At 26.3% G+C, this 11,452-nt stretch overlaps 2 protein-coding genes across 4 annotated transcripts; one reads left to right on the plus strand and one right to left on the minus strand.

The window, feature by feature from the left end:
- Positions 1 to 1,756: 1,756 nt before the first annotated feature.
- On the minus strand, positions 1,757 to 2,657 carry LOC126897205 (uncharacterized). The gene is made up of 4 exons (XM_050670616.1): positions 2,455 to 2,657; positions 2,193 to 2,384; positions 1,968 to 2,132; positions 1,757 to 1,907 (listed from the first exon to the last, which is right to left on the minus strand). The coding sequence occupies exons 1-4, from the start codon at positions 2,545 to 2,547 to the stop codon at positions 1,800 to 1,802; spliced, it is 558 nt and encodes a 185-aa protein (XP_050526573.1). The 5' UTR covers positions 2,548 to 2,657; the 3' UTR covers positions 1,757 to 1,799.
- A 29-nt stretch (positions 2,658 to 2,686) lies between these two features.
- LOC126897178 (anillin) lies at positions 2,687 to 11,316 on the plus strand. 3 transcript variants are annotated; one of them, XM_050670548.1, is made up of 15 exons: positions 2,687 to 2,811; positions 4,325 to 4,607; positions 5,919 to 6,160; positions 6,332 to 6,956; positions 7,044 to 7,276; positions 7,347 to 7,523; positions 7,584 to 7,766; positions 8,103 to 8,240; positions 8,317 to 8,437; positions 8,570 to 8,749; positions 8,935 to 9,257; positions 9,332 to 9,517; positions 9,584 to 9,814; positions 9,875 to 10,059; positions 10,945 to 11,316. In XM_050670548.1, the coding sequence occupies exons 1-15, from the start codon at positions 2,773 to 2,775 to the stop codon at positions 11,072 to 11,074; spliced, it is 3,276 nt and encodes a 1,091-aa protein (XP_050526505.1). In that variant the 5' UTR covers positions 2,687 to 2,772; the 3' UTR covers positions 11,075 to 11,316. The 3 variants fall into 3 exon arrangements, with proteins under 3 accessions (XP_050526505.1, XP_050526506.1, XP_050526507.1); XM_050670549.1 differs by having other exon boundaries at positions 7,347 to 7,508; XM_050670550.1 differs by lacking the exon at positions 2,687 to 2,811 and adding an exon at positions 3,990 to 4,264.
- Positions 11,317 to 11,452: the final 136 nt, after the last annotated feature.

Consider the following 11,452-nt stretch of genomic DNA (forward strand, 5'->3'; position numbering starts at 1 on the left):
AGTTACTCGGGTCGCCTTGGATGAGGCGGCTTCTACCCCGTGGAAAAGGAGGTAGGCCGAGGCTACTCATCATGTAATAGCCTAGACCCGGAAAAACAGGAACAAGTGAAAGGAAAGTGGTCTGGGCCTAATGGACCCACACCTTCGAGACGAGGAGGCTCCCGTGTCGAGGGGGGACGGCGATGTTCACCCAACGCCAACCCGCGTATTCCTTTACCGTAAAGAAGGGTGATGAAGTAAGTTATATCCCCTCATAAAAATAATTACTTGATAAAAATACAATTTTTTTTAAGGTAATAAATAATTTTTATTTGTCCTTTTCCCTAAAAAAAAATTAAAAATATGCTATTATTATTATAATAATAATAGTTTAAAATTAAAATTAAAATATAAGTATAAAATATTTTTATCATATAATCCATAAGGGCAATTTAAACAAAATGTTAGCAATCTAATTTAATTTATCCCCCTTACATGTTTTAATATAAATAACATGTAATTTTTATAATTTCTCTTTGGCACCCAAATGCGCCTATGATCCTATGCTTTTAAAAAAAAAGAGCTCTACTTAATTTTTACCAAAGGTTCTTTTTTTACTCTCTTCAAAAGTTACTCCTGAGTGTAATATTTATAGAAAGGATTCAAATCCCAAGTTATCAAGGATTTGAACAGATTTTTTCAAAAAATGCCCTCTCTTGGATGTGCTTTTTTTCACCACTACTTTTGCATTTTAAATCGATTTAAAATTATTTAATGAACTAAATTAAGACAACAAAAAAAACCCAGCACAGTGGGGTCGTGGCATAGTTGGGTCCAGTATAGATGATATCTGACAGTGATTAAAATCACTATCATAAAAAACGCTTCGATGCAAATCTGTAGATAGTGTTTAATTAAAAAAAAAAATTTGTTAAAATAGCATATTTTTGTATATGGTAGCCATTTGCGCATAGAAGATAGGTCGTCGGGAAAAGAATTGTTTTTTTCATTTTATAGTACATAAAATAAGCTTTAATTTGATATATGTTTAAAGGACGCAGTATTTCCGGAACATTTTCAAAAATTAAGTTGAAAAAATTAATTTTTGTAAAAAAGTTGCCATTTTAAATCCCCCCCAATGAGCAGGTTAAGTGATAGATTTTCAAAAAAATGATATCAAATGAAAGGTAAATATCTAAGGTTTTAGTATAAAAAAAAATTATGTTGATTTGTTGATTTTTGAAAAAGTTATGGAAGTTTTAAGAAAAAAAAGTGAAAAAATTTCGAAAATTAGCGATTTTTAAATTTGTAATTTTTTTGGATATTTCCCCCATTTGCGGGGAACAAGGGAATTTTTTTCAATTTTTAAGGGTAATGTCTTCAACTAGATATGATGTGCAGAAATCCCTTTTGCGATGTCACTTGTAGGGTTTCTGTAATAAACAAATTATTCCAAAGATGCGATAAGTCATATAAATAAGACGCACAAATGGGATTTCTGCACAATTTGATGCGTCTACTAATAGAATACAAGAAAATACAAAAAAAGTTGTTTTACAATTTTTGTAATTTATGGGGTTTCTGAAATAAACGATGATAATAATTTATTCATCCCCATATCCTGTAGTTAAAAATTCGACTCTCCATTTTCTATTTATTTTTTTGCCTATAGACACTTTAAAAATTATATTGACAGAAACCTTAACAATTCACAACTTTTTTTTTTTGTATTAAAATATATAAAAAATAAATTAAATTTTATTATAAAATTTACAATAATATTAAATATTAATATCATACAATATTTACACAAAAATAGTCTATTTTTTTAGTACTGGTAATTCTAATACATTTGGTATACCATTATAATTGACTTTATAAGCAAACACCATTATTCTTCTTGCTAAAAACATTCTACTTAAATAATCCTAAATAAAACACATAATGTTAAAATATATAATTATTGTTTAGATTACTATTATTCTTACATCAACATTTCCATGTATTATAATAAGGTCATATTTTCTTTTCAAAACATCAATATTTTCATAAGTAATACCCATATCTTTATGATTAATGTCACATCTCGGATTAACCAAAATAGTTCTACCGCATAACAAAGCTGGTTCTAAAGACAATAGATTTAATTCCAGCTAAAAACAGGTTTTAAAAGTTAAAAATATAAATCAAAATAAATTAACTTTATAGATTACTTCTACAAGACAATCATTCTTTCTGACATCCAATAGAATTATAACAAGATCTGTATAAATATTGGGAGATGTAGATAAAATTGATTTTATACTATTTGCTTTCATAACTTGTATTTTATGCGAATGATTATTCTCATGATAGTCAACCATAGCATATTCCAATTTGCTACTCCAGTTTGTATTGCCTATTATCTATTACAGAACAAATTAATTTTAGAAAATTCTTGAACAATATAGAGTTTTAATTAATTTAAGTACAAACCAATAATGAAAATGGCTGTTTAGTTGCAGCTTTTGAATGACATTTGAAAATTTTTTGTTCTTCTGAATCTGACCGAATCGTTGAGCTACTCATTTTTTGAACATAAGTTTATCTATCGGATTGTAGTTAACGAAAAATTCGACTGAAGAGACTCGGAGAAGCGAGTTGATGAATCAATTCTATGGTAACACTGATTAAATCTTTATTATCATTAATCAGTATTAAGTTTTTTAAGTTGCTATCAATAGATTACATGGATTCAATTATAGATATATAGTAAAACTAGATAGTCGTCTTGGTTATAATCATCATTATTCAATGAAACACGCCGCTATATGCAGTAATATGGAAAAATCGGTAAACAAACGTTATCAATATTTATCTTCTATTTAAATTATTAATATAAAATTGTAGATTATTTAAAATAAAAATTGAATTGTTCTATTCGTTGTTAGTAACAAATCCAACTGGTTAATGAAATATTTAATTAAATGTATGAAGTACAATATTACACTATAAATATTATTATACAAAACATTATATAATTAAGTACAAAATTCGTATAATTCTTAAAATAAAAATTCATAAAATACGAGGCGTGTTCAGAAAATTACAAGAATTTTCGTTTTTTTTTTTAAATATTTATTTATTCGTCTACATTAATATTGTCGCCTTCAAAAAAATCCCCATTAGATATTATGCACTTGTGCCAAGGCTTCTTCCAATCCTTCAAACACTTCTCAAGTGTTCAATTCTCAAACACTAAAGCTTAAACCTTTGAGTTTAAATAGTAATTCGGACGATGCCAATTTCGCAATAAATATTAATCGTCAATTAATCAGTCTCTAGAAGCGGATGCGCTGTCTGTGTTTTATTATAATAATTTTCTACAATAATGGTAACGTGACACCATCACAGTTTGTTAGCAAAGTTTAAACTTTGTTAACAAACAAAAATGTTTAACAGTAATTAAATACACTAATTAGTGTATTTCGCAATTCTATATAATTAAAAATTAAAAAAAATTATTATTCCTTATTTCGTCAGTTGATTGAATAAATTTTAGTGATATTTGTGGAATAAATTTAAATCTCTAAAAAGTATAGTGGATAATAATTATATTAATTTTAAATTTTATTGTGTTATTATATTTGAAGTAAAAATTTAACAAAATTATGTTTCAACTAAAAAAGTTTCTTAATCGTAAAAATTATAATAAGTAACTATGTTAATAAAAGCATTGTTTATATTTCAATGAATTTATGAGAAAGTGTAATACATGAATGAAAATCAGAAACCTTTAGCTATAGCAAATTGCTATGATGAAACTTAAATAATATCTAGGATCTCAATATTTAATTAAATATTATGTAAATGGAATTATAGATAAAAAAAAAGTGAATCATCTATCCTAAACTAATGCACGAATCTACGTAATTTTAAATGTATTATTAATTTATAAATCGTTAAATCAATCATTTTTGTGTATAGAACCTAAGGAATAGTACACCAAAATGATTCAAATATCCCACCATTAACTCTGGCCGTTACAAATATTTCCTCTCATTACTGACAGCATAATAAAACAAATATCAACTTATGTGAACACTCAGTTGATAATATTTATTAAGTGAGTAGTGATGGCAACACTGTTCACGCCTAGAAAGACCGTTAAAAAACGGACTTAGTAATTTGTTGATAAGTTTATTCTTTTATCTTTTGTTGTTCGTGATCTAATAAATAACAAATTTTACTTATTTTATGAATTTTGTTCTTATAAAATAAATAAAAAATGGACGAATTTACCCAGGTAAACAATATATTTAACAATTTTTCTTTTGATTTTACTTGATGTTTTTTTTGTATATAGCGAATGATGTCTAGAACTAAAGCTAGACAAAACCTTTTAAACTCTGTAGCATCGAAAAGTCAAGATTTTGAGCAATGTAAGGATACAGAAAAAATGATTGATATTGAAAAATCAACCCAAAATTCTACAATCAAGTCATGTCTAAAACACCAAGATGATAATTCCATTTCTGTATTATCTAAAGAAGATGCTACCAATTATATTTCTCCACCAATATCAAGGAAAGATTTACTAAGTGACCGTACCAAACATTATTTAAATCGTTTAGGAGTACTTCATTCTGGTAATATTATGCACTAATTTTGAATGTATAAATTATAATATATAGTATATGCACTTATATTGTACCGTGAGTGTAACAGCTCAATATATTACATTTTTATAATCTATAGTAAATTATAATGTATTAATTTAAAACAAGTGTCTTAAATAACTCTTTGAAAGTTTGGTATCATATAAGTAATGTAAAAAAAAATTTTTGTCAGAAAAAAAGAATTATTTCCTGTTATTGATAATAATATCATGCATTTAATATTGTATTTATGATATATTTCAATATTGCATTATAAGGACGCCACTTTTACTATAAGAAAACATTTAATTTAAAAATAATTTTAATAATCATAACTTTTTAAGTAATGTACAACTAGACAATTTTTTTATTTTAAAATACCTTATGAAGGGAGGCCACGGTTTTTCATTAAAATGATTTTATCTCATTTAGATTGAATGAATTCAATGAATATCAAGAACCCCGTCACTGTAGTTTACCGTTTTATATCTTAATTTAATATTTTAATATTTATAATATATTGTCTAGTTACGAATTCTTTAAAATTCACAGAACACGTACTTCCATACATAATCAACAATCATTAAGTTCCTCACAAATATTTTCATGGAATGTTTCCTTAGATAATATTCTCCCTAGAGTGAAATCAAATTCCTATTTTGTAAAATGGTAATAGTATATCATTTTCCACTTAAATAATTTTTAAAAGCTGAATCTTTACAATCAATAATTTTTGCAAATTGTTTCAATCACTTTCAAAAAATCCATTAAAAAACTTGAGTTAAATAACAAAATTTAATATAAAATGTATTTGAAATACAAAATATACCCAAACAATATATCTCAAATAAAAATAAAAGAAAAAATTCTATATAAAATATATATTTTAAAATCTTTTAATTAGTAAAATTTAATAAAAGTATTTTTGGACCCTATTGCTTTGCATGTACAGTGCATAGTTATAATTTATTTAATATAAATAGAAAAGTACGAGATTGATTGGTAGCATTTTCTTATATAACAAAAATTGAATTATCTTTTTGAAAATTGTAGACATGAATTGATTGTAGAAAGTGGTTGCTTTTTGGAGAGTGATATTCCAAATGTAAAATTTATTTTTATGTATCTTAATTAATCTTATTAAATTAATTTTTTAACACTATAAACAAACCCTAATTGATAAATTTCATTGTTGAACATGTTTTCCTAAAATATTAATAATATGATATTATTAATATAAAGCATAATTCATATATTATGAATAATATATAAAAAAATAATTAATCAAAAAAATGTTTACAGATTCTGACCAAATTAACTTATCTTCACCTGTGCATGCTGTGCATGATATTATATTAGATGATGGCACTGTTAGCAAAACTAAAGTCCTTGATGACAATGAGAGTTCAGAACAAAATATATTAAAGCAAACTGGTTGTAAATTAAGTAAACTTTCACAGTTGGTCAGTAAAGTCAATGAATGGCAAGAAAATGATGGTCAAACATTTCATATTAACTCTAATATTAAAAAAGATGTTGCACAAGTTAGTAATTTTTGACTGGTGTACTTTTCTCTAAATTAAATAAAATGAATATGTTAAATATAAGCATTCTCTACATGTACTAAAATTGTTGTTAATTTTTTTGTTTATTTAATAATCTATAATATATAAAATAAGTTTTATATTATTAATAGCATATAATTAATATTTTAGGAAAAAAAACAGCCAACTATGAAATTTGTCAATACATGTTTATCTTCATCTCCTAATAAAGATAAAAAAATCACCACACAAAATGACTTGAGTAAAGTAAAAGTAAAAAATTCTGTAACATTTGCTCCAATACCTTCCTTAGATAAAGAAAAAAAAACAACTTTGTGTTCACCCAAAAAAATAACAATGCCTACTATACATTCTACTGCTCTCAGCAACACTGAAAGTTTAAAATCTACTTTAAGTCCCAAAAAAGTTGATTCTCCTTGGCAACTATCTGTAGCTCAAAGAAAAGCTCTATTTGAAAAGCAAATCTCTAATGGAGGGTTGGCTGTACCAGCTCCATTCACTTCAACTCAAAACTCTTCTAATGTAAATCCATCCAATGTTAAAACAAAAGAAACAGACAATAACACTAAATTGTTTGATGATAAACCACAAGTAAAGAATGTAATATTCAAATGCAATAATACTGGCAATGCTAAACTAGATAGCAATACCAATCAACTTACAAAGACAGAATTTACTTGTACTGGTCATGAGCAAATTTATTCAAAAATTCAGGAAAAGTCAAAAAGTACAATTGAATGCCCAGAAACTACTGTCCCTACGACAATGACATCAGGTATTGTGTATAATTACATAATATATTATTCATTATATAACCACTGGCAGATATTAATACTAATTAAATTTCTGTTATTTATTATAGCACTTATCAAAAATAGTAGTACAAGTTCATTATTAAATGATATTAAGATTATCAGAGCTACACCTCCAAAACCTGGATGTTTATATCCAAATATATCTTTTGACTCTGATCATGAATGTGATGTGGATGACCAAATAGAAGAATCTATGGATACTAATGAAAAGGAAAATTATTATACCAATGATATATCTCCTATTATATCAAATAAAGAAAAAAGCAATAGACCACAAAAGGTTTAAATAATAAATAAGTTTTTCAAATTATATCTTCTGATTTATATTTAAAAAGTATTTCACTTTATAGAGACACATCAATTCTGTTTTAAATAAGACACTGGAAAGTTCTACTTCAAGTTTAATATCATTCAATGAAATTGAACAAAATCAATGTATAAATGGTGTTACAGACATAAAACGTTCTAAAAATTATGATACATTGCATGAACAATTAAATAATTCTTCAAATGTAGGACTAGAAGTTGTAATATATTTTTTTTAATCTCTTGTATATCAATATATCTCCACTTTAAATTTTTTTTAGGATTCACCTTTTAGCGGTCCTCTTTCTACAGCAAATAATAGTTTATTGGGTAGTCCACTTCAGTCTTCCAGTTTTACTTATGTAGATCATGCCAAAAGTCAAGAAAATAATAATTCTGCAGTTTTTACACCTTTGGTTCATACTGTGAGCACATATAGAAAACAACAATATCAGCAATTAAAGGTTAATAATTAATAATAGCATACTTAATTAATTTAATCAAATAGTTTCTTAGGTTAAAATATTAAGTTACCAGAATAAAATTCTATTTTTTCCTCTTATTTATTAATATTTGATATTCTCAATTAATTAAATTAAGCCTTGTTATTTAATAAAACTTAATGAATGTTCTTCACTTAGGTTGATGTTCAAAAATTTTTCCTTTTACATTGTAAAATTTAATTGAAACTAATTGATTTAATTAAATTTCAAAGAATGGAAAAATTTATATTTATTAATTTTATATAAATTTTTAATATATTATTTAATATGAATATTTTATATTTTAACTTTATATAGCCATTAGCTCCTATAATTAAACGAACAGCTGCTATAAAAGAAAATTTTCAAGAGTCTGATGAAGAAATAGTTAAAGATTCTGATAATGAAGATGAGTTAGACCGTGTAATTGAGAGAGTTCATGAATTAGAAGCACAAGTTGTTAAAAAATTATAAATTATTTTAATAATGTCAATAATATTTTATGGTTAACAATAAAAATTGTCCTGTATAGATACCAGTTCAAGAGTCTATTATATCACAAGCTACCCAAGCCCTTAATCTCTGTCAGGCCACAACTGAATTTGCAGGATCTGCTGAACAAGTACAAGCAGAGCGTCTTTTATTAATTGCTGGTAATGTATTTGAATACTTTAAACACATAGTTATCAGATGAATAACAGATATTCTTTTATTCAGATTAAAGTATTGTTCAATGTATTTTAGACTTGTTTATTATAATGAATAATTATGAAATTTTAAAATAGGTCTTAAACGAAATGCTTGCCTTATGGAAGTTCAACGTTTGCGAGTTGAAAAAACTCTTTATCCTAGAAGTCATGAAACTAAGTCCTATTTTTTAAAATCATCTATTACCACATCTCTTATAATCAAAGAATTAGCTGTACCAGTACGTTGGGATTATATTCGTAATATATCAATTAGAGGTAAGCTAGTTGAAAAAAATGTTCTTATCATGTATTCAAAAAAATATAAATTATCAAGAGTCACTTTACAACATTTGTCATATTTAGTGCACAGTAAGCTTAAAAATCTTAGGGACTTACAGGCACATAAATTAAAACTATAATATTTTGTAGTTTATACTGATGAATACATTTTTTTTATATAGAAGACAAAAGATATCATTTTGTATGTGTTGCACAATGTACTGGAATTTTAACTGCCACTGCTCAAGTTGTAGCTACACAAAGTGTAGAAGCGTCTTATACTGGTAATGGTAATCGTAGTAGCAGTAAATCAAATGCACCAGGCATACCTGTTGGTTACATTGAATTCCCTGGAGAATTGCGAGTAGATTTAGGAAATATAGATGAAAATGAAGTTAATCAAGATTTTAAGTGTACTGTTGAAGTATATGGTTTGGTAGTTGATCAAAGTAAACTTAGTGGTTCTGATAAATTTGGAGCTTCTTCATCATCTCATTCAAATACAGTAAATGTTTCATCATATCAATATCATTTAAAAAAATCATATAGCATTTCATTGTCATTAAAATTATATTATAGCGGAGTGATAGTAAATTTTGGTTTACTCCTACTAAAAACAGTAAGAAGAAATGTTCTGCTTTTCATGGTGGAAGTATTGAGTCCCCTGGTGGACCAACAGCTGTGCGATCAACATCCTTTCAACTATTGGGGTATTTTGTATTTTCAAAACGTGAATTACATCGAACTCAATTTACACTTAGCAAAGTGTGTTTATAGAAATCTACTAGTTATATAATTATGCATTATTACATTAAAAATCCAAACTTACAGGTTTTATACAATGGACCATTATCAGAGGGTGTAGTACAAGTTAAATTAGAACTTGATGACAATGAAAACTTCAATGAAGAAAGTTTATCAGAAGGTTTATCATATGAAGGTTTCTTAACTATGTTTAACGATGTAAGTGGTTTTGGCGCATGGCATCGTCGTTGGTTTAGGTTACGAAATGGAATGTTGTCATTTTGGAAGTACCCTGAACATGCTGAAGATGATTCTAAAGTACAACTAATAGTAGATTTAACATTTAAATTTTTTAAACATGTAAAACTTCTATTTTAGATACCTTTAGATACAATAGATTTAAATCAGTGCATTACGCAAGAAGTTGGTCCATGTAGTGTAGAATTATGTGCTAGACCAAATACCCTGTTATTTGAGTGTACAAGACCATATAATAAAAATGATGGTATGTGTGATTCATTAATAACTCGAACAGATCCCCGAACTGGATTAACTACTATAAGGTACTATATAAAATATTTAAATTTTTTCTTAATAAGTTGAAATTTTGTGTTAATTATCATGTGCAGAGTTGGAAAGAAAGCTGTGACCCCCGAAATCTTTATTAAAATAAAATCATGTGTAACAAATTAAAATATGAGCAAAAATATTTTGCAGTTAACTCTTAAAAACCAAGACAACATTTTATAAAACAGTTTTTTAAACAGTATGTTTAGTAACAGTTTTGATGATAAAGGGTCCCTAATATTTTTATCTTCTTCTTTTTCCTTGCTTTAATCCCAACTACTTGGTTACTTGAGCAGTAACTATCGCTCCGAAGATGGACTCTGCAATGAGTCCGAAACGTCAACAATCAACTGCAAACATGGATAAATCCTCAAGCTTTTCAAATAATATGACAATCCATGAAAGTTTCAACACATTCATAACTTCTAATCTTACTAAAAAATTCCTGTCACTCTGCCCTCATTTTTTATCCTGGTACAAATACCATTATACATATCCTCTATTATATTAATGTAATAACCACTTAAAAATCTCTCTTTTGCTATTCTATCATACGTTTTCTCCAAATCTATAAATACCATATACAGCTCTTTCTTCTTTTCCCTATACTTATTTATTAGTTGTCTCACACAAAAATCTGTCTCTATTGCTGTTTTTACAGGCAAAAACATAACTGGTCCTTTGTTATTTATGTTTGTTCTATTATTCTCTCATCTATTACCTTTTCCCAAATTTTCATACTATGACTTATAAGCTTTATGCCTCTATAATTTCCACATTCCTGTATGACCACTTTACCTTTAAATATTCGCACCACAATAATATTCATTTGGAATTTTCCCTTCTAATAAGATTTCATTTAAATGATAATTTTTTTGTAGACACCTTTTATCAGCTGACACTAAACAAGAACGTCAAGAATGGTGTGATAAATTGAATTCAACCTTATCTGTAATGAGACGACGACATCAACAGAGACGCAAAAAAAACAAAAATCAAAACAATAAATAGACTTATTAAATATTAGTTATCTTATATAGACACAAGATTATATGATCTTTTAGATTTTATACATTCAATATTTTAATTTTAAACTGAAATAATATATTTATTTTTTCCTCTAAGTTAACTGTAAGTATTTTTTATGTTTATATCTATGATTTTTGAATAGTACTATTATGTTAAGCCAATCTTAACTATTGTTGATGAATTATTTTATAACTTTTTAATAGTATTATATTTAAATTTATATGTTTTCTTAAAACTTTATAAGTGTATTTTTTTATGGGTACAAATTGTGATCATTTAACCTAATTTAATATTAAGGTATAAATATTAATTATATCTAAAGTAATTTTAAACATTCTGGTTAAAGTTAAAGTTGTTTTC

This window comes from Daktulosphaira vitifoliae, unplaced genomic scaffold (assembly GCF_025091365.1).
Source record: "Daktulosphaira vitifoliae isolate Bord-2020 unplaced genomic scaffold, ASM2509136v1 Scaffold_2, whole genome shotgun sequence".
Lineage (NCBI taxonomy): Eukaryota > Metazoa > Arthropoda > Insecta > Hemiptera > Phylloxeridae > Daktulosphaira > Daktulosphaira vitifoliae.

Coding starts and splice junctions, on each gene's coding strand:
- LOC126897178 (XM_050670548.1), top strand. CDS start 2,773: ATGAAACACGCCGCTATATGCAGTAATATGGAAAAATCG. Junction 2,812..4,324: donor GCAGTAATATGGAAAAATCG/GTAAACAAACGT, acceptor TTTTGTATATAG/CGAATGATGTCTAGAACTAA. Junction 10,060..10,944: donor ACTGGATTAACTACTATAAG/GTACTATATAAA, acceptor ATTTTTTTGTAG/ACACCTTTTATCAGCTGACA.
- LOC126897205 (XM_050670616.1), bottom strand. CDS start 2,547: ATGAGTAGCTCAACGATTCGGTCAGATTCAGAAGAACAAAAAATTTTC. Junction 2,133..2,192: donor AGAATGATTGTCTTGTAGAA/GTAATCTATAAA, acceptor ACCTGTTTTTAG/CTGGAATTAAATCTATTGTC. Junction 1,908..1,967: donor TAATACATGGAAATGTTGAT/GTAAGAATAATA, acceptor TGTTTTATTTAG/GATTATTTAAGTAGAATGTT.